Source organism: Typha latifolia, chromosome 13, assembly GCF_019914945.1.
Source record: "Typha latifolia isolate L0001 chromosome 13, TyphaL0001v2, whole genome shotgun sequence".
In the NCBI taxonomy this organism is placed as follows: domain Eukaryota; kingdom Viridiplantae; phylum Streptophyta; class Magnoliopsida; order Poales; family Typhaceae; genus Typha; species Typha latifolia.
The window spans coordinates 3,212,738-3,236,098 of NC_133098.1; the positions used below are offsets into that span (position 1 = coordinate 3,212,738).

The 23,361-nt window shown below is 33.0% G+C and overlaps 2 protein-coding genes across 2 annotated transcripts; one reads left to right on the top strand and one right to left on the bottom strand.

Annotated features, from left to right (window-relative positions):
- Window positions 1-64: 64 nt before the first annotated feature.
- On the bottom strand, window positions 65-22,678 carry LOC140799741 (ATP-dependent DNA helicase Q-like 3). The gene is made up of 20 exons (XM_073154200.1): window positions 22,587-22,678; window positions 21,360-21,515; window positions 21,069-21,176; window positions 20,938-20,945; window positions 20,770-20,853; window positions 19,358-19,498; window positions 19,217-19,251; window positions 18,999-19,082; window positions 18,010-18,098; window positions 17,312-17,464; window positions 17,115-17,211; window positions 7,629-7,632; window positions 7,365-7,514; window positions 7,199-7,291; window positions 7,059-7,124; window positions 6,816-6,946; window positions 6,325-6,419; window positions 4,746-4,873; window positions 2,282-2,391; window positions 65-859 (listed from the first exon to the last, which is right to left on the bottom strand). The coding sequence occupies exons 2-20, from the start codon at window positions 21,508-21,510 to the stop codon at window positions 358-360; spliced, it is 2,229 nt and encodes a 742-aa protein (XP_073010301.1). The 5' UTR covers window positions 21,511-21,515; window positions 22,587-22,678; the 3' UTR covers window positions 65-357.
- Window positions 9,694-11,275, top strand: LOC140799740 (uncharacterized). Its single transcript, XM_073154199.1, has 2 exons — window positions 9,694-11,074; window positions 11,179-11,275. The coding sequence occupies exons 1-2, from the start codon at window positions 10,624-10,626 to the stop codon at window positions 11,244-11,246; spliced, it is 519 nt and encodes a 172-aa protein (XP_073010300.1). The 5' UTR covers window positions 9,694-10,623; the 3' UTR covers window positions 11,247-11,275.
- Window positions 22,679-23,361: the final 683 nt, after the last annotated feature.

The window sequence follows — 23,361 nt, forward strand, 5'->3', positions numbered from 1 at the left end:
ACGCAGAGTTAAAGGCCACAAAAGGAAGAGGAAAAGGAAATGCTACAAGTGGATAGATAGTATATCATGCAAAATTCCCAAATCTTAATTGCTTCCTGTATCAACAGATTCGCTGCGCACATATCTACTTCGATTGTATCCACGAAACTGGCAAGCAAATCTATCAACAGATAGAAGCTTAATTCTCCATTGCCCAACAGGAGAAGCTAATTGTGCTCAGGTCAAAAATCAAAGAGAAGGTGCAAACCTTAAAACAAAAGAAAAAGGAGAAAAAGAAAAGCTAAGTATATGGTGGTATTAAAAATCAGTAAAATTGTCAGCAAAGCTGTCCTAAATAAAAGCATGGCCAAAAGCTCACTACTTAATCTTCTTTTCTGCGTTTTTTCCATCCTCACTTTCAAAATCCATAGCCCTCTTCCTCACAATTGTGGAACGCTCGCTCTGCGCCTCAGAAGAGCTTGCTCGGCGCACCTTCCCTTTCTGATTAACAAACTCCAAAAAAGATGGAATTGGAGGAAGCACTGCCCTCTCACTTGGAGTTTTTGTCTCAGTGAACTCGCTAGAATGATCTAATTGCTCATTGTTCCAGTTTTGTTCACATCTAGAAGTTGTTGGCATTTCATCGACTAGATCAGAGTTAGGAGGTGAAGAATGAACAGAGGGGAGGGAATTTTGCGTACAAGGAACTGTATGTGGAGTAGAATTGGCATGAAGACGGTCATGTATCTGCTCGTAACTTGAAGACGATAGCCATCTAACTGTAGCAGCTATCTGTGAGTTATAGAATGTCTTGCCAACCTTTGAGTACTTATTGAAGCACTCCATTTCAAGGAAAGTTGCAGAAGCCTCCAAATCCGACCTGCAAAACAATAGAATGCATTTTTAGTATGGTGCAGGTGGTGCTCAGGTCTAAACAAGCCATGCCAATATGCATGCGAAACCAACAGTTAATTGTTTTACACTTTAAAATCTAATTTGAGGTTTACAAATAATAGATCAAGCTCCAATTTTATTAGATCTATTATTTTAAAGAGTCCTTCAACATAGATATAGTATTTAGTGCTAGATCTAAAAGATACTCTTTAATATATAGGAATAAAAGAGAATTTGATTTTTTTTTAAAATCTAAAAATAATATGTCAAATATATTTGAATTGGGTCAGAATTGATATATGAACATATCATATTAACTCTATATAAGTTGATTTGAAACTAAATTGTAAAAATTTTAGTTGAAATTTCAGCATGATTAGATTTTTCCTAAATTTTTTAGCTATATTTTAAAAAATCCAAAATTAATAGGACAAATTAATTCAAATTTGGTCAAAATTGATATAGGAACATGTTGATTAACTACGTTCAACTAAGTTTTAATTTTACTTGTTGAGCTATTGTCAATTAATTAATGTATTAAATCATATTACGTTTTGAATCATGTTTCTACTTGATTATTGTTATATTTTTAATAAAATATTTCATTTACAATATTACCTAAGGATAAGCTTTAATATATATATAAAACCAAAAACATGTATAAAGATTCTAAAAAATATATTAGAGGCATGTCAAAGGAGTGTTAGGCCGGCATGGCACGTGCCTTTGGCACAACCATGACCAAGGGTTATAGTTTGTATGCTTGAGGTAAGGCGCATAACTATGTAGTTGTTGGAGCACTTGGTAGTTCCCTCAAAAAGTCCAGAAATGTTAATGATCATGAATTATGCCTAGAAATGGAACTTAAGAGCAGAAATGAGAATTGTGCAGAAACTTAATTATCAAAATATGATGTTTCATTGAATGATCGAAGCACAGAAATGATAACAAGGCATTCTGAAAATAATTGAAAGATATGAGAATTGTGCAGAAACTTAATTATCAAAATATGATGTTTCATTGAATGATTGAAGCACAGAAATGATAACAAGGCATTCTGAAAATAATTGAAAGATCTTCAGTAACTCGGAAAAGTTAAACATATGGGGATTAGTGTATCAAATCATTAATGAAAGAGATCATTCTAGCATTATATACCAAAGAGTAGTTTCTATTCATCCGTCAGAATTAGCACTGAAAAAGTTTAACATTGATCAACTTTTGTCATTTTAATGTTACAATGGATTGATGAATTATATTTTGTTAAAACAACTTATCTGGCACAGTACTTTTATCAGCTACAGAAATTATGAAACAAGGTCTTATATTGTGATCAATCGTAATTTGTAAATTAATCACCAAAAGTGTTTATGCAATTTAGAAAAGGTAAGAACGGATTAATGCTTACAATGAATGACCCAGGCGCCGCAGGGCCTGTTTTAGAGTGTCAAGTAGCCTCTTTTTGCTTGAATCTCTCAACACATCAGATATAGCCTTCTTATCAACAAGACTGCAATCCTATTGATTCATCAATGAGTTCTATTAATTAAAAGTATGAAGAGCAGAAATAAGCAAACATGCATACATATAAAAGTAATAGTTAATTAAGGCTTTGTTTGCTTTGAGATTTAAGGAAAAATCTAGAGTAGCTATTCTAGGTTCTCTTAAATTGTACCTCTAATCTAGATTATGGTACTCTTTATTTGCTTATAATCTAAAATAGTGGTTGTAATAATTAACTTTCATGTGATATAAAATTACACTAAGGAAGGGAACTTTTGCTTTTGTCTTGAATTTACAAGAATTTCCTCTGGTCTAACATAAAGTGGATTGATGAGATAGATGAATTAAATCTATGTATGCAAGAGTACATGTACAAAATTCTCTATGTATGTAATGACAGCAAATAACATTCTATATATGCAATGATTACATATTACTATTGTCTATATATACAATGAGTACATATTACCATTCTCTATGTATGCAATGGGTACATATACGGAACTTTTTATATATGCAATTGGAACATATACGAAATTTTTTTATGCATGCAATGACTACATATTAACAGTCTATGTATGCAAGGACTACATATTAGCATTCTATGTATGTAATAGCTACATATACCTTCTCCAGGTATGAAATGGCTACATATTACTATTCTCTACGTATGAAATGGCTATATATTATTATTCTGTATCTATGCAATGAGTAGTAGGAGAGAAAATACGTGGGAAAATTGAGCAAGAAATTTTAGCCCCGTTCACTTTCTGAACATCTTTTTCTTAATTTCAGAATATGACTCCTTATTCTAGAATAACAGCTTAACATCATAATAGCTCTATTCTATAATGCAAACACTATTCACTAAAATTATATTTTATAACACACACTAACTTAGTTACTAATTTACCATTGATTTGACTATAAATTCTTTCGGATGTCTTATCATAATTCATCACTTCTCTCCCAAACACATATAATACATAATACCACCCCATATAATAATAAAAATAATAATGATGATATTATTATAATTATTATTCAATATTATTTTAATAGTAAAATTCTTAAAATTAAGTATACATTACGAAATTGCTTAATAATATAATATTTAGTTGGACATAATAACAATATATTTATAATCTAATATTAATAATATATTTTTATTTTACACTAAATAAATAAAATTTAACTTAAAAAGTATAAATATCAATAATTTGATATTGCATGAAAATAAGTACATTTTAAAAAATTATTACTATTATTATTAAATATTAAAAATCTTAATAATATAATATTTAATTTGATATAATAAAAATATAATTATAAATTATCTTATTATTAAAATAATTTTTATATGTACTAATAAATTAAAAGTGTAATATTAATAAACCAATATGTTATCCAGTTAAATATTTATTGAAAGATAAAATAATACATTCACTATTTAAACTACGTATTAATCTAACCAAATCTTTCATTCTTTAGATAATAAAATAATAAATTAGGGAAAAAATACATATATGAAAGTGTAAATATTTTATTTTCAATAATCTCATGTTTTAAGATAAAATAAAATACATTTTTCATGTAAAAGAAAAATTTAGTATTATTGACTAAAATATTTTTTTATATAGCCATTGCATATGTATTGATGAAATATAAAGCAATGCATACCTAGCGTCCACACCCTAGCATTGCATATATAGTGCCCGCGCCCTTGCATTTGCATACCTAATAACATTATATAGGTAATGCCACAGCATTGCATAGGTGCATTCATACCTAACACCCCATCCTTGCATTGCATACCTAGCTTCCTACCCTAGCATTACATACATAAAGTATAGTGATTTAATTTTCATCAATCTAATTTATATCAAATCAAAGGGTATTTTAGTCATTTTATATCGCATCAAAGATAATTATTATACCTAAAATAAATCTCCATTTTGATAATAATAAATAATAATTGTTATTCCTAGAATAAATCCCTCATTTTGGTAATAACAAATATAATATATATATCATGATAAAAAAAAAGATTAAAGCCTGTTTTTGTATTTTTTATGTGAATCTCAAATATAATTTTTCTTACATATTTTCTATATATGATACAAATAAGTTTACTATGGCTTTGCAAATCATTTATGGATATTTCTGATACATTAGTGAAGCGTATCAGTAACTGTATCAAACAAACAGTCACTAGATAAAATTTACTATCTGGTAATACAGAAATAGTTACTACCCTTATAAGTATTAATCATTAATAAAAAGTGGATATAAATTATGATTTTGTCACTATCAAATCCAATTTTCCCTAATATAAAGGGATCAATTGAAGGAAATATAGTACACTTTACCTGCTTTTTCTGGCCTTTATTTTGATAATAAGCCTCTTCTGCTCGTTGCAAAGCCTCAAATTTTTCACCTAGTCCTGCTTTCGATGATATCTTTGACATAGTGACACTGCTTAAGACATCTCTTCCATCTACCATTTCAAAAATTATAAATAAGAGAAATGAATCAATTCTGAGCCATAGCCTACACATATTACATATTAGTATATCGCTACCATCAGGCAGGTCAGGCATCAACAAACATTGTCGTATTGTTTGTTCAAGTTGGTATATAATACCAGTAACTTTTTGAAGGCCAGAATCACCAAAAGCAAAACAAAAGAAACTAAAGTTTATAGGGCATTCTTGCTTTGCTCATACAAAATCTCGTACAACTGTATAAAGAGCACCGTTTAGTAGTTCTTAATAATAGATAAGAGCACCGTGCACGAAATCTTAACACCTAATCTGTGACTCTTTTGCAGCCAACTTTTTACCAATAAATATCCCAAGGAACTCTTTCCTCACTCCTTAAATATGATTATCCATCTTATTCCACCTTATATCAGCACCATTTTATCCAAGATTTTATTCGCTTTTTCAACTATGTAGTTTTTAAGTTCTTTTTGTCTTCTGCCCTCTTAAATTTCATTGTCTAATTTTAGAACTACTCTTTCCGTCATCCTCTTCCATTTATGTAAGCATGAGCTAGCATTTTAACATATGTTGTGATTTAAGAAATATATGCCACCATAGTGGAAATTAAAGATCCCTTTGGTGCAGTTAACAATGTGCGTGCATGATGGCATTTCATTCTCAAATTCATCAAAGATCTTCATGGGTAAAATCTCATTATGAGGTTCCACTGATGTACTTGATGAAATGCCTCTTCAACTGAATAGTGATGCTGCACACAGCCAAAAAGTGAACCATCTGAATGTCTGGAAAGGTTGCCTGGGTAGAGAATTTACAGAAAGTACTCTTTTCTACCATCCAGATTAACATAAAGGTTGCTTAGATTGAGAGGTTATATAAATTACTTTTTCTTGGAAGGATCACGAAAATCATCCTTGAGCATTCACCTAGCCAATTAAGTCCTAAAATGGACAATACTAAGAATTTACAATGATGAAATAATATATAGACTAATAGGAGAATATTCCAACAAGAGATATGCATTAATGCATGCTGAAAACTAGCATAATCCAATCATAGAACATGTGAGCCACCAAATAATACCATGACTATGAACTTCAGTTTTATATATCTTTAAATATTCTATTGTCCTCAAAGCTGCAGCTTCTGCAGTTTAACTTCCTTTCTATTAGATCTTTTCCCTCTTTTTTGACCACAGAGTGCCGACAAGATCCACCAAGACTTACTCTAAAGCTTCATCAATTAAACAAAGCAATCTCCTCAAAAAGTTCAGGTTTTATATTCTCTGTTGCATCTTTATATTGTAACATTCTAAGACAGTAAAAAAAGTTGGAGCATCAGGAAATGTCGATAGAAAACATATAAACTCAACAAGCTCCATTATTTGTAGAAATGAAAATGTGGACAAAAAGTACCTATTGAAATAATCAAGAAAATGACCTCTTACCATCAGAATCTGATATTTCATCACCCGATAAACTTTTCTCATCTTCTCGATTCCAGAACTCAGTGTCCTTGGCCTCTGAAGGATTGGTAAGCGAGCTGCCCAACAATATCAGAAATATAAAAAATGAATAAGAAACAAAGATAATTTGAATAAGCTAATGAATGTTTACTTCATAATATTCCAGCGTACACTAGGCACAGCATAACAGTCTATGAACAAACACTAGGCAACAAGGAGAAACCAGGAAAGTTTGTGTAAGAGAAGGCCGATAAAATGGTGAGAGAAGTTTCCATTAACCTAATTCAACTTGTACTCGGATGAAAGGTAAAAGCTTAGCTTATTTAGTATTTCGATTAATTGAATTTTTCATAATGTCTAAAACATAAAGAAGTTATGAGCTATCTATCTTCATACAGACTGATGCACTTATCAGCAACAGCATGTTATAAAGCAAAAACAAGGAAAGGATTCTCTACATGGTCAAGAGGTACCTTGTAATAAAAATAGGAAAGAATCTGTTCTTGTGACTGTTGGGCACACGATGAAGTTCCTCCACACGCATAGATACAAGATTTGTATGTTTGCAGGCATCACACGACCGTTGACATAATGATGCAGGGACCTAGTTTAGTGGAAAATAATAGCTCATGCCATAAAGGTTAGGAAGGATATAGACTAACACTTATCTAGGGCATAGTAAGAAAAACAAATCAGATGGGACTTGCTGGTGGTACCTGTTCTCCAAAGGTTTCAAGGATCTTCTTCCGGCGGCAGCTAGAACCTTCACAGTACTCCACCACCTGCATGAAATGAGGAGTCAAATATAACCTGAATGGACAGCAAATTGTAACATCACATGTAAACAGAAGACTACCTGGTTGAAATCTGCTAGGGACTTCTCTGCATAGCCATCTGAAGAGGATGAAGGTTGTGATTTTTTGCTACCAGCATTTCTCAAAATAAATTCCTGTTAAAGCATAGAAAGATCACTTGACAAATTCAATTATTGTATCAATAAAATTAAATAATATTATAGCCACCATTCTCCTCTGGTCATCCAATCCATAGTACAAAACACTCCTGGCGGGCAACTGATCACGACCAGCTCTTCCGGACTCCTGATAGAAGGATTCCATTGACTTTGGCATGTTAAAGTGACAAACAATCCGAACATCTTTTCTATCTATACCCTGCAAACATTCCAAGGATTTTGGATGAGTACTTTGTAGATTGTAGCAATAAAAGAAAATTGTTGAATGAACAAGCAGTATGAATTAAGATATGTAAAGAAAGTTGTATTTTACCATTCTGTGAAAGCAGCAACAAATAACTCAATATCCATAGATTAATCCATGTAGATCCAGCAGTAGGCAACAATATTTAGACAAAAAATTATGAGTCAGAAATTTTGTATCTCAGCAGGAGTTAGAAGTAGGCGTTCAATTTTTGATGCTTCGTGGAAACAAAGGCAACAGATAATAATTTACATATCAATATAGTTTGGCATACGATCCATAGGATAAAGATCCAAACTGCATACTAGATAAATTACTGCATTCTCATCTGTTATCTAAGCATTCAGAATATTGTCTTGTACTATTCACATATTGTATTTTAAGCACAATACACTGCTCTCTATAGACCAGAAAGCAAATCAGACATATTAGAAACTTGGTCTGTACCCAATATCATGAGCTATTTTACATGGGCACTAGATCTTGAGGTTTTCAAAAGTTGGGCTCTTGGCACTTTATCAGTTTGGCATAACAACAAACTACACGACACTCCATCTTAAAGCGTCAAAGTTCAACACGCCGGGTGGTGTGTCATGTACATGAATTTTTGAGTATTGGAACTTCATTGAACAACTTCCTTGGATTTTCAAGAGATCTAATTTTAGGACACTTCAAGAATTTCCATTACCTTCTATGAAACAAAACAATAGTTTAATACTCAGTTGCAGTGTAATATGTAATGATTGAATCTTGTAAGACCATTCACTAGATAATGTATTGAGTCATTTAGCTAACATATATCTGGGGCATAGAACAACTTCCTACAAATAAGTGGAATGGAGCTTCATTCCATTTTGTATATAATAATGATGAAAAAATGGCCAACATCTCCAAGAAATTCAAGCATGCCTTTTCGAGCTTCCAATTCACCAGCAAAGTAACCATGATAACAAGTAAGCTACATTTAGTCAAAGATGAAACAGATTACTACAGTGAACAAGGCCCCACCAGTGCAGAGTGTAGGAGCAGTAAAATGCATGCACATATACACCGTTGTAGGAGAGGTTTTCTGATTTATCAATGTCTCAAACATGTGACCATTTGTGCAAAAAAGGAAAAGCCTTGCACTAGGAAACATGGATACTCCAAAATGAGTGGAGTATGCATCGGATACGGATATAAGTCAGACATGGCCCGTATACATATTTGATACATTTTTGGAGTATCTAGAGTTTAAATAAATTATCTTAAGGATACATTACAAATTGCCACCTGTAGTTATGACTAAAATCAAATTACTCTTTTAAACTTTCATTTGTATCATTTTGTTGCATGTGGTTTAGACCAAGGATGGCCGTGCCGGTAGAGGCACGACACTTGGCACGGGGTGTGCCACACACCCCCGTGACATGGCCTCGTGCTGGTCATGTGCTACTGTAGAGACTTTTTTTAAAAAAAAAATTTATTTTCATTAATCTTGATCACCTTTACTTATTTTCTTAATAAATATGATAACATGTGGAACCCATTTTTTTTACTTTTTCTTATTTCCATCAATCTTGATCACCTTTACTTATTTTCTTAATAAACATGATGACATGTGGAACCCATTTTTTTTATTTCCATCAATCTTGATCACCTTTACTTATTTTCTTAACAAACAAGATGACATGTGGAACCCATTTTTTGAACTTTTTTTTTCCATCAATCATCATCAATTAACTTTTGTCATTTGTCATTTTTGGAATGACAACTCATTTGTCATTTTTTGAATGACAACTCATTTGTCATTAGTTAAAATTGGAATGACAACTAATGACTAATTTTCGTTTGTCATTTTCTCTAATTTCAATCAAATCATGTTTTGTCATTTAATCTTATTTTTTTTGTCTTTTTCTTATCTTCATCCTTTAAATATTTCTAAAACCCTCATGTATGTTTAACACTTCTTTTTCTCAAGTCTCAACAACTTCAACTGTAGCCATTTTTATTCTGTCTTTCTCTCTTTTGATTTTCTTAACAACTTCTACTTCGGTGATCTTATTTGACGGTGACGAACGTAGTGTAGAGCTCCCGTGGTAATCTTCTTTAAGAATTTTTTTCATAGCTTGTGTGATTGTGAGGTAAGTTTCTCTTTTATTCTCTTAATTAAATTTGGTTAAAATTTGTATATGAATATGTTTAGATTTACTTCAAATGAGTTGATTTGAACTTAAATTTTATAATTTTATCTAAAATTTATGCATAATTAGATTTTATCTAAAATTTCTGCATAATTAGATTTCCTCAAAAATGTTGCCCAAATTTTAAAAATTCAAAATTAATATGTCAAATTAATTAAAATTAGATAACAATTGGTATAAGAGCATGTTAGATTTATTTCATATGAGTTGATTTGAACTCAAAATTTATAATTTTATCTAAAATTTCTGCATAATTAGATTTTCTCAAAAATGTTGCCCAAATTGATTGATCAAACAGAAATTCAGCAACTATTCGCAAGGGCCAACTTGATCCTCTTCCCCAGGGATCCCAGATGAGGTCTGCCCGAGCAGGCCTTTTATTTGGTGGATAACATCGATGACAAGAAGAAGGAAAAGGATTGAATAGAGGAAGTCCCGAGCATTTCTTGATCTCAGATGTGTCCATATCAATGGATTTAAAAATCTGAAATTAATATGTTAAATTAATTGAAATTAGATAACAATTGGTATAAGAGCATGTTAGATTTACTTCATATGAGTTGATTTGAACTCAAAATTTATAATTTTATCTAAAATTTCTGCATAATTAGATTTCCTCAAAAATGTTGCCTAAATTTTAAAAATTCGAAATTAATATGTCAAATTAATTAAAATTAGATAACAATTGGTATAAGAGCATGTTAGATTTATTTCATATGAGTTTATTTGAACTCAAAATTTATAATTTTACCTAAATTTCCTGCATAATTAGAAATGGAAAAATTAACAAAAAATTCTAAAATTCTCAAAAAGGGTGAAATTAGCATAAAGTATTGTCTACTCAAATTTTTTCATTTTAATTTTATTTTATATGTCTTTAGATGGCTGACCCAAAGCCTACTCAAGAACCTGATATTGGGTGGAGACATGGGAAGATGGTGGGAGGGAATAGATTTCATTGGCAGTGTGACTATTGTAAGATGATTGGAAAGGGTGGAGGGGTAAGTCGTTTGAAGAAGCATATAGCCGGTGACTTCCCCGAAGTGTCTAAGTGTAAGAAGGTGTCACAAAAAGTTCACAGGGCAATGAAAACTGATCTAGACAGTGTTTTGGCAGCAAAAAAAGCTGCAAAGCAGAAACAAACTGATATTGATAGACGAACAGCTGAGTACCACACAGTTGATGAGTACGAGGAGGGAGATGAAATGGATCCAAATCTTCAGGCTAGGATACGGGCCTCACGAGACTGTCTCGTCATTATCACCATCACCACCGGACTAAGTCTCATCTCCATCATCGTTGAGTACCACACAGTTTATGCTGCTCATTCTGGTAGGTCCCGTCCAACTATCACACATCAAAGTCACCCCAAATTGGTTCCATTGTTTTTTGAAAGAAGAAATCCATGATTTTATCTTTGCCACTTCCTCATCTAGGTACTTCCCTGCAATCTCTTTTCGTGTTGGGGGCTCACTGCCTGATCTGTGCTTCTGCACTGTACTGATCATACTTCTGAAATAAGTATTTGCTGCAAAGAAATGGTGGTATATGGCTAAAATGAAACCATTTGGATATAGATCGACCAATGTCCTTTTTTTTATCTGCCTTCCATATAGCATCAATCCTTTTTTGCTTAGATTATGGGCCAGGGTATGCTTTAGGGTTTATATCTCTAATGTTTGGTCCTCCTCTCCTTACTCCTATCCTCTTTGTTGAGCCGAACATACCCAAGATAGAGGCTTGTCTACTGTGAACAATATCATGCCTACTGCTACTGCCACTGCCACTGTCGACACCCTCCTTGAAATGAGAAGACCCAAATTGTCTCCTATGCCTATGCACATCCTCTTGCTGCCATTGTTCCTCTCGTGAGGCCCGTATCCTAGCCTGAAGATTTGGATCCATATCATCTCCCTCCTCGCACTCATCAACTATGTGGTACTCAGTTGTTCGTCTATCAATATCAGCTTGTTTTTGCTTTGCAGCTTTTTTGGCTGCCAAAACACTGTCTAGATTAGTTTTCATTGCCCTGTGAACTTTTTGTGACACCTTCTTACACTTAGACACTTCGGGGAAGCCACCGGCTATATGCTTCTTCAAACGACTTACCCCTCCACCCTTTCCAATCATCTTCTCTATTCCCTCCCACCATCTTCCCATGTCTCCACCCAATATCAGGTTCTTGAGTATGCTTTGGGTCAGCCATCTAGAGACATATAAAATAAAATTAAAATGAAAAAATTTGAGTAAACAATACTTTATGCTAATTTCCCCCTTTTTGAGAATTTTAGAATTTTTTTGTTAATTTTTCCATTTCTAATTATGCAGGAAATTAAGGTAAAATTATAAATTTTGAGTTTAAATAAACTCATATGAAATAAATCTAACATGCTCTTATACCAATTGTTATCTAATTTTAATTAATTTGACATTAATTTTGGATTTTTAAAATTTGGGCAATATTTTTGAGAAAATCTAATTATGCAGAAATTTTAGATAAAATTATAAATTTTGAGTTCAAATCAACTCATATGAAGTAAATCTAACATGCTCTTATACTAATTGTTATCTAATTTCAATTAATTTAACATATTAATTTCAGATTTTTAAAATTTGGACAACATTTTTGAGGAAATCTAATTATGCAGAAATTTTAGATAAAATTATAAATTTTGAGTTTAAATAAACTCATATGAAATAAATCTAACATGCTCTTATACCAATTGTTATCTAATTTTAATTAATTTGACATATTAATTTCGGATTTTTAAAATTTGGGCAATATTTTTAAGGAAATCTAATTATACAGAAATTTTAGATAAAATTATAAATTTTGAGTTTAAATCAATTCATATGAAGTAAATCTAGCATGCTCTTATACCAATTGTTATCTAATTTCAATTAATTTAACATATTAATTTCAGATTTTTAAATCCATTGATATGGACAAATTTTAATTAATTTGACATATTAATTTCGGATTTTTAAAAATTGGGCAACATTTTTGGGAAAATCTAATTATGCAGAAATTTTAGATAAAATTATAAAATTTAAGTTCAAATCAACTCATTTGAAGTAAATCTAAACATATTCATATATAAATTTTAACCAAATTTAATTAAGAGAATAAAAGAGAAACTTACCTCACAATCACACAAGCTATGAAAAAATTCTTGAAGAAGATTATTACGGGAGCTCTACACTACGTTCGTCACCGTCAAATAAGATCACCGAAGTAGAAGTTGTTAAGAAAATCAAAAGAGAGAAAGACAGAATAAAAATGGCTACGGTTGAAGTAGTTGAGAGTTGAGAGAAAGAAGTGTTAAACACACATGAGGGTTTTAGAAATATTTTTTAGAAATATTTAAAGGATGAAGATAAGAAAAAGACAAAAAAAAAGATTAAATGACAAAACATGATTTGATTGAAATTAGAGAAAATGACAAACGAAAATTAGTCATTAGTTGTTATTCCAATTTTAACTAATGACAAATGAGTTGTCATTCAAAAAATGACAAATGACAAATGACAAAAGTTAATTGATGATGATTTATGGAAAAAAAAATTAAAAAAATGGGTTCCACATGTCATCTTGTTTGTTAAGAAAATAAGTAAAGGTGATCAAAATTGATGGAAATAAGAAAAAGTTAAAAAATGGGTTCCACATGTCATCTTGTTTGTTAAGAAAATAAGTAAAGGTGATCAAAATTGATGGAAATAAGAAAAAGTTAAAAAATGGGTTCCACATGTCATCTTGTTTGTTAAGAAAATAAGTAAAGGTGATCAAAATTGATGGAAATAAGAAAAAGTTAAAAAATGGGTTCCACATGTCATCATGTTTATTAAGAAAATAAGTAAATGTGATCAAGATTGATGGAAATAAGAAAAAGTTAAAAAATGGGTTCCACATGTCATCATGTTTATTAAGAAAATAAGTAAATATGATCAAAATTGATGGAAATAAGAAAAAGTTAAAAAAATGGGTTCCACATGTTATCATATTTATTAAGAAAATAAGTAAAGGTGATCAAATTAATGAAAATAAAAAAAATTTAAAAAAATGTCTCTCCAGTGGCACATGACCGGCACGAGGCTGTGCCGGACGCACGCAGGCCGTGCCGGACCGGCACGGATCGGCATGGCATGCGTGCCGGTCGACACGGCTCGGCACAGGGGTGTGCCACTGGCATACCCCGTGCCAAGTATCGTGCCTCTACCGACACGGCCATCCTTGAATTGACCGGCACGAGGCGTGTCGACCGGCACGGCCATCCTTGGATTGACATACGAAAGACTCCAAAACATATTCAATCATATTATAGAATGTGCAATCATTAATATTAGTTTTAATAAATGTATTCAATCATATTATGTGTTGATATTTACATTTGACTATTGCTTTATCTTTAATAAAATAAGTCATTTACAAAAATAATTTATAGATAAAACACTATCATGTATGTTTTAATATATATAAACAAAAAATTGAAGATTGACATGCCTAAGACCCAAAAACCAAAGATTGATCAGCACGTGCCACTGGCACGACCATCGTTGTTCGTAACACCTTTATGGTATTAATAATCCTATTATTTAAATAAATATGAATCTTCTATCCATATTTTTAAGACGATTAAATTTTTCTCTTCCATGATCATATATTTAAAGGGAGGTATATTATGATAGTTATTAACTAAGATTTGAGGCTTGCAATCTCAGATTGGAGAAGATAGATAAAGTTGAAAGTACATTTTGTTTTAAATTTGAAGGATAAGATAAAGCAAGTAAATTTAATGGAAGGAGAAAAACAATTGACATTTTAATATTTATTATGGTGGGAAATTCCCTCTAATGATTTTTTTAGATTCTTTTTTGTACTTTATCTATTATTTTAGATGAAAAAATTTACAGTTTCGCATTATTTTGAAATATCAGCATCTTTCACTAAAGAGCGTGCCTCCCTAGTCTTCCCTCTCTCCCCCCTCTTTCTAGTCTCTTCCCCTCTTTGCCCTTTTCCTCCATTTTCTTAATACCTCCCTTGTCCTTTTCTGTTTCTACCCCACCCATCTTTCCCCCCTCCTAAAGATGAGTCCCTCCTAAGTCATCCTTGTATCCTCTTAACTTCTCCTACCAACCACCCTAACACTATGATCTTGTCTAATCATGAGCTCATTAAGCAGTTTGCTGCCTACTCAAGGACAATAATATGGAGGAGGTTATTCCTCTCGCTGAAGAAAACACCATTTTGACAAGTAACCCACACCTTTGTCTTGTTGGAAAATTGATCACTGACTGGGCTTTCCTTTAGGCCTTAAAAGCTCCCTTACTAGAGCCTAGCATCACGAAGGGACGATGGAGTTTCCTAAAGCCCGCAAGAACATATTCCTTGTGGTCTTTGGAAAGGAGAAAGACTGATGGAAGGCTGTGCTAGTCTCTCCATGGTCTTCCAGCCAGGATCTCTTTGTCCTCATCCACTTCCCTCCCAACACATTGGTGGAAAGCTGGTCCTTCAATGTCTGTGACTTCTAGACCAATTCCATGGGCTCCTACTAGAATATCTTTCATTGTCCTCATTTTACTCACTGCTATCATCATCAATGTTTTCACAATTATGCATCAATTTTTGATGAACTATTGACTACATTTATTGTGCATATTATTTATCCTTTTTTTGTCTTATTATATAGGTTGACATTTATCTTATGACTTTCAAACTAACTTAAGTGTAAGCCGCTATATTTCCTTAACTTCTAGTCAAATAATTTTTCAGACGACTGATACCACCACAAATTTTCTTTCCATACCAGTTGCATTTGACACATTTATTATCTTGGCTAATAACGATATAATGTTACCAATCTATATCAGTATATTGTGACTTCTCTTTTGAAGCCATTTTAATTTTAATGTAAACATCTAAACAAAGATCAAATTAAAAATATAATTAAAATTTTTAAACATAAAAATTTTTATATACAAAATATATTTATCTCTAATCTATTCTATTATAATTTTTAGCGAAGAGAAGAGAGTGGAAGTGAAGAACCGAAAAGGAAAAAAAATGTTGCTTATGCAGTGAGAAGGTGGGGGATAGAGAGAGAGAGAGAGAGAGAGAGAGAGGAAGAGATGAAAAGAAAAATAATCTGCTATATTGAAGAAAAAGAGAGTGTAGAAGAAACGAAAAGGAAAAAATCTGTTACAGTGAAGAAGAAAGTGTTGCAGTGAAGAAGAAAGTAGAGAGTGGAAGAAATGAAAAGAAAAAAAAATGCTACAGTGAAGAAGAAGAAAAGAGAGAGAGAGAAAGTGGGAGAAATGAAAAAAAAAAGTTGCTGCAGTGAAGAAGAAAAAAAGAGTAACCGAGAGTGTGGAAGAAACGAAGAGGAAAAAAAGCTGTTGCAATGAAGAAGAAAAGAGAGTGGAAAAAATGAAAAGAAAAAGAAAAGCTGCTGCAGTGAAGAGGAAGAAAAGAGAGTGGAAAAAACGAGAAGAAAGAAAACTGTTGCTGTGAAGAAGAAGAAGAAAAGAGTGTGTAAAAGGAACAAAAAATCTGCTGGATCCAAGAGAGAGAGTGAGTGAGAGAGGAGGAAGACGGGATTGGGGACATCAATTATTAATGTCCACTAGATCCGTTATAGATCTGACTCGGTTGACCTGAACCGGCCGATCCGTCGATCTATGGTTTATTCACTCGATAAAGAGAAACAAGATCACTTAATAATGGGCGAAAAATCTAGGTTTTGTCTATAAAATTTTTTGCCTTCTCTAGGAATCAGTTGAGTATATAAAAGGGGAGACCAAAATATGAAGGCAATAAGGATAATGACTTAGATGGAGATAATGATTAATGCCAATTATACTACTGACTACTCTCATTTTAGTGTTACATAAGTGGATGTAAACTTTAGCTATGAGCCTATGAATTGCTCGTGTAAATTCAATAATATCTACTACTCTCATTTTGGTGCATTAATTGTTAAATATTGATGTACTCTTTGATACCTAGTCATGAAATTTTTGTGCTATTAATTGCTCATGTAGATAATAGATATATTGAATGCAATATAATGTGTTTTTTTTTATTCTATGTGTCTATGTTATCTTTTACTTTTTGCACATATACACCTATAGATTATCATTAGAATATAAATACTTTTTTATTTAATTTATTTATTTCCGTATCTTAGATGTATCTCATCCCCTATTCTTTTAGGATTTGTCATATTCCCGTATCCGTATCCCATATTCATATCCATGCTTCATATTTTCATAGGCCTTACATGACACATCCACATTAAGTAACACCCTCTAGAAGATAACGGTATCTGTAAGCACAAAAATGCAGAATCTTGACACAGAGCAAAAGTGGTGCTACCCGAAAGCCACTGTTGCAACAACAACTTGAATTCTAGAAGAAAGCCAATCATCCAGTACAGCACTCCGCAGCTTGCTGTTTAGGCCAGCATGGTAAGCTAGAAGAGAAAACAAATACAATGAAAAGATCATCACTTTGGAGAAAAAGGAAGAAAGAAAAACTATTAGTGGTTACAATAATGAACTTCAGATTCATACCAGCTGAGGAGATACCCTGCTTTATCAGATGACTGGTTAGGTCATCACAAGAAGATCGTTCAAGACAATAAATAATTGAACAAACATTTCCACTGGACTTAAGAAGATTTGACAGATCAGAATAAGCATCATCAAGAAGATCCTTGTAACGAACTGTATCATTCATCACACAGGTTATATCAAGACTCAAGAGTAATCTCAAGATTTGGACTAATCAAAAGGAAATAGAGAAAATGAATCTTATCACAGACCACTCTGTTGCAAATTGGAATTTATCTATTTAAATAGAGATGAAACAATAAAGTGCTCAACCAAAAACTTATAACAAGGAACCAACATTAGTCAAAAATCATGAACTTTCAAGGGAAAACATGATCCATCAAATAGAAAGCATTAACCTTCTACAGTTTTCAATACTAAAAGATGATTAGTGTATTGACTATATTCTAGAAAAGTAGAAATCATGGAGCATCACAACGGAATCAACATAATCTCCCAGAGCTGCGATGGTGCAGAAAGCGAGACCACCTCAAACAAAATACTATAAATATAAAGAACACAGATTGTTCCTAATGGTACTAAACAAGAATTAATATATTCCAAAGAATAAGAATATATTCAACAAATCTTGAATGGTTTGCAATTTTGGATGATCCAGAAAGCAAGGCCATCGATAATCAACTATATATTGACTTTACCTTCATAGAATATGTTAGGACGATTAAAAGACGCCCTAAGAATAACTGGATTCTGCAGAGACAACGATTCTATAACATCCTTTTGGACTCTGCATCACAACAGAATTAGTTCCTTACTCTGTTAGCTATTCATGCAGAAAACACTAGCATTGGGACAAGGGATTTTTAACAGATGCATATCATTAGAACAAACTGCAGGCACTGTAATGAGGAAAAGTAAGAGAGACTATAAAAAAGGACAGATCCCTGGTTAGAGAGCAAGAAAGAAAGAAGAAGCAGATAAATTGAAGTAAGATCTATCTAGTATGCTGTACAATGTGCCTAGAGCTCTGAGCTTGTGCTAATCTCAGCTAGCTTAAGTTTGGTTCAAAGTAGTTCATGTATATAATGTTTAGATATGCAACATACACAGAACAGGTATAGATAATAAGTAAAAAGAACATCTATTTTGAATTATTAGAAGCTTTTTTATTAATTTTTGCTGGCACAGTTCATAAGGCACTCCTTTATTTCTGTGCAGCAAACTGTTCAATCCATATCAACTGCAATATTGTTATGTATGTTCTTCAAAGATATGTACTTCTTTAGCCTCAGATTAATAATGGTTATATATGATTATATTCTATGGCTTTATATAAGTTAGCATAAAAATACGCGCCGAGTTTGAGAATTCCTGATATACAAGTAAAATCTGATAGACTTAGGATTGTGGAAAACTTACAGCTGCTCAGAATTGCCATTTAATTTGGCTCTTTATAGAAGAAACTTAAGCTTGAGTTGGCACTACACAAGATCTTTAATTGAAGCTAATGGAGATAAATGGTTGATTTCTTGTCTTCATTAAAGTAAAGGTATAGTATAGAAGATGAAGAGTGATAGCAGTCTCTCTTGAAAACAACTGTGTTTATACTCTTAAAAAACTAAAACCAGTTGCAACATTTAATATGAACTTAAAATGAGCCTCGCTGCAAATAGAAATGTATACTTACTTTGGAACAGCAGTTGCTGTCAAAGCTAACAGAGGCACACCTGGCAGTTTCTTCCTTAAAGATGACAGTTTTCGATAGCTAGGTCTGCACTACAATAAAAAAGAATTGACATTTGAAGTAAATGGTGATTTATACATTGCACCCCATTTCTCAAAAATACTTTACAGTGGTCGAGCAAAATTGCTGAAAGAAACCTCACGATCATCTTCTTATCATACCTGAAGTCATGGCCCCACGATGAAATGCAGTGAGCCTGAAATGGAAGTAATAAGAAATACAATAAAAAAATGAGTAGATAGTTACAGGGTAAAGTTATATATTAACAGAAAATAATACTTGAAGGTTCAATCTAACAAGACCTCGTCAATGGCAACTAGACCTAGTAGCCCTCTATTATAAAGCTTTGACAGCTTTGTCATAAATCCAAAGGTTGCGACCAACTCAGGAGTCACATATAGCAACTTAAGAGATGGCTTACCAGAATCAAGGTCTTCATGTATCTGGCAAAGAAAGAAGAAACATCACAATGATCAACTAAATATGAAGCAGCAATTCAGTACACGAGGAAGATTTACAATCATATTGTGTAGACTCATTGTGTAACCAAACTAAGGTAATACTTACAAAAACATCAATAATGAAATACGTGGAACTAGCAAAACTAACTGCCAAATTGGCGACAGATTAAGTTTATGAGAATATGATACTGGATCAAAAGCTATAGTCTCATCTCACACAAATCCCCAATATCTAAGCTATCATAGTGATCATAAAAGTGAATTTTTGCATAGACCGCTCCCGTAAGTTTGAAAAATATAAAGGCACATGTTAAGAACAAATTGTATTTAAAGTTTTTCATAATCCCTAAAAGAGATAACACAACTAAAGCCTTCCAATAGATTTTGTGATGCCGATTCTTTTGATGAACTTTATGAATTATGATGGTTGCCCTCTGATATATTTTGCAATACTTCTCATTCGTTATTTGAGATAGCAAACACTGCTGTCCTGGGAGTAATCATGTTCAAGTTTTACTAACATCTCCATTCTCTTGGAAACAAACTTGATGATAGGTTTACGTACATCTTTCCTTCCCATACCCTGCATAGGCAGGAGCCTTATGCTCTAGGACAAGCATTTCCATTCTACTCTATCCTAGCATGTCTAGGAATCAATGATAGGAATCATAGGACTTATGATCTCAAACAAGTCTAGCAAATAAAGAGTGCCACTGAGAAGCCACTTCCCCACCATACCTTATATTTCTTTTCCCAGATTATGAAGATATGCATGTAACTCTGATATCCATGTCTGAATTTTAGACATTATTGTCTTAACATGTATACATGGTTTTAAAGCTAACGTAGGATTAGTACAAATATTTTAAAAGGAAATAATTGCAATATAAGGAGGTCTGGACATGTAATACAGTGCACAAATTCAAGCAACTAAAATTGATTCAAGCAAACCTTTCTGGTAAAAGAAGGGTGGTGGTTGTAAGGAGATGACTGGCCAGATGAAAGATGGAAGCTACTGTTAGTTTAGAAGTTCAAGTCTACTAGAAGTGCATGCAATAATTCACGATACTTAAGTATGGACTAAAGTGCTTCCAAACCAAGTGTTTCTGCAGTGAATGCTTATAACACCAAGTGCTGATGGTAGTATGTTCAATAACATCACAATTAACTCCAAAGATGACATACCTTAATCTAGCATACAACTGATAAGTAAATACCTTTACAGTCCTCCCATGTTGAATAAAGGTACTTACCTTCTCTTTAGTTTGCACAGTCTGTGTTGAAGAGAGAAACTCAGCAGAAATTCCTTTGCTCTTCAATGTTGCAACTTGATTTTCCTGCAGATGTACAATAAGCTCACATGACCTTCCATAAAGTATCAAAACAACAAATGTTAAAAATTCAGTAGCTTATGATCTTACCATCAGTGCTTCTCAGAAGATTTGGAGGTCAGAACAAAAAATCGTCAGGATAAATCCACATGTAATATATAGCTCCCTTTTCAGCTGCAACTTTTTCATCCTAAAATGTGAAGTATACAAAGAGTATTCACCTATCAATGGAGAGATTACAAGTACAATGCCTGGCTTTGCTAAAGCTGGAATCTGATAACACATAGACTTGCCACCTCCAGTTGGCATCAAACAGAAACAATCTCTTCCTGTCAATGAAGTAAATAATATATTCTTACTTCTTAGATGCCAACCACAAAGCTTATATAGAGAGATATTTCTCAATATTCAAATATCAACAATGGATATATGAGTGTTAAAAGAATGCCAATGATGGAAATAGCCTTATCGATTGTAAATATGTCAGCAAATATTTAGAGCCAGGACAAAACCTGCTAGAACAGCTTCAATGGCCTCCAATTGCTTTCCTCTGAATGCAGGATGCCCAAAAAATTGTTCCAAAATCTTCACTAAATCTTCCTTTTCAATTGCATTACTTCCATAACTGGTCTCATGTTTCATAGGAAGAAGAGGTTTCTTCATCTGGACTGAAAAAGCCAGAAAAGCCATAATGTTTATGAGGAGTGCAGGTATAAAAGTAGTGCAGGCTGATGACAGACATTGAATTTCAATGTCAATTGGAATATCACAATCATCACAAGTGTCAAAAGAAAATAAGAACTTCTAAGAAGTTGACAACCAACATCAAAATTTCATCTTTAAAAAGAAAACCCATCACATGCATGACAAGAGAAACAAAAAGAATGGTAATGCAGTAGAGGAAAAGGGTTTGCCCCAATAGTCTATAAGTTGGTACGAGTATCAAGTGGAGGAAACAAAAAATTATTCAAGTGAAAGAAGAATTTGCCAGAAAACTAAAGGATAACTGGTATAAGCTAAAAATTTTCTTTCAACATCACATAAAGAATAGGTTTTTAATGACCATAAAATCCAACCTTAAGCTTGTAAAAACAGTGATATTAATCGCATATCGCCAGATGGCCTTAGCATAACTCTCCACCACATAATCATTTGGATGCAATCCTTTTCATATGATGCTTATCATCCCATACTAGGAATATCTTTAAGTTAATCTAATTAAGAGAAATATTTCTCTTTTAACAAAAGAACCAAAATTTAGATCTATTTTTTTCCCGTGGCTTTCTTTACTTTAATTGGATGCAATCCTTTTCATATGATGCTTATCATCCACACACGAGCCGATTATTATTCTTCCTTCCTTTTCTACTTTGGGTAAATTTGGGGATTCTCAACCGGCAAGCCCTCTTCCGAGATCTTTAACCAAATTTCAAATTCCTTTTTCCGATTAACTTCAAAAGAATCACTTTTCAAAGTTCTGTCTAATATAAACCCCCTCAAGAAACTTCTATCCAAGACTAAAAATGGTGCACCAATTAATAAAGAAGCATATATATTGAACAGAACAGAGAGTCTTCCGCGCACATTGCAATCGATATTGCCGTGAAGGATCAAGACAAAACCCCAACAGGGAAAAGAAAGATCCAGGATAAAGATTCATACATTTGGAGAACAAATCCAACAAATGCAGATAGAGATAGAGATAGATATAGAGATAGAGATGGAGAAAAAAAGAAAACCTGCGGCCTCGAAGGCGGTGAGGCAAAAAGAGAGCGGGAATGGAGTCCCGATGAGAAGAAAGGAAGCGTCGCAACGACGGGTATTGTGGTCATTTGGGTTCGCTGGTATAAAGAAAAGCGGATCTTTGCATTTCACACCCTATATATGTATTTATTGTGGTTCACACTCTTATCTTTCTGTGTTTAATAGTAATACAGGGTGTAAACCGAAATTGTGGAAAAGTAGGGAGAAAACCCAATAGAAAAAAAATCTAGGGTGTGAAATAAAAAGAATCTCAATAATAGAGAAAAAGAAAATTTTATGTGTGCTTAGTATTGAATCATATATATCATTAGAGCATTGAGGATAATGGATCATGTAATTCATGAAACTTAGGCCTGTTTTTGTTAAAGACAGAGTTCATAGATGGAAGAGGTAGGCTACAACTGTCGAAGCAAGCCTAGCTATTCACTTGATACGGCATCATTACAAATACAAACTCACTATAGATGAGTGGCTACCTCCTTACTAGACATGATCATTAGGCTTGACCTGCCTAAACCCGGCCCGAACCCACCCAGTTTTAACCGGGCTAAGCCCGGCCCGAGCCTAATTTAGGCTCGGCCCGACCCGAGCCCGATATGGTAGTGGGCAGCATAGGCTAAGCCTTTGCCCGCCTGGCCCGGCCCGAAAGCCCAATACACTACTCTCATCTATAGACCAACCAATAATGTATACATATTTATATAATTATTTTAGTCCCACATTGAATATTTAGTAAACTATATATTAATA

What these genes read in the sequence shown, in the direction of transcription:
- LOC140799741 (XM_073154200.1), bottom strand. Translation starts at nt 21,510, where the DNA reads ATGAAGAAACCTCTTCTTCCTATGAAACATGAGACCAGTTATGGAAGT. An exon ending in CATTGAAGCTGTTCTAGCAG is followed by an intron (nt 21,177 to 21,359) that starts GTTTTGTCCTGG and finishes CTTCATTGACAG; the next exon opens with GAAGAGATTGTTTCTGTTTG. An exon ending in CTGTGCAAACTAAAGAGAAG is followed by an intron (nt 19,499 to 20,769) that starts GTAAGTACCTTT and finishes TTTCTTTGCCAG; the next exon opens with ATACATGAAGACCTTGATTC.
- LOC140799740 (XM_073154199.1), top strand. Translation starts at nt 10,624, where the DNA reads ATGGCTGACCCAAAGCCTACTCAAGAACCTGATATTGGGTGGAGACAT. An exon ending in AGTTTATGCTGCTCATTCTG is followed by an intron (nt 11,075 to 11,178) that starts GTAGGTCCCGTC and finishes TTCCTCATCTAG; the next exon opens with GTACTTCCCTGCAATCTCTT.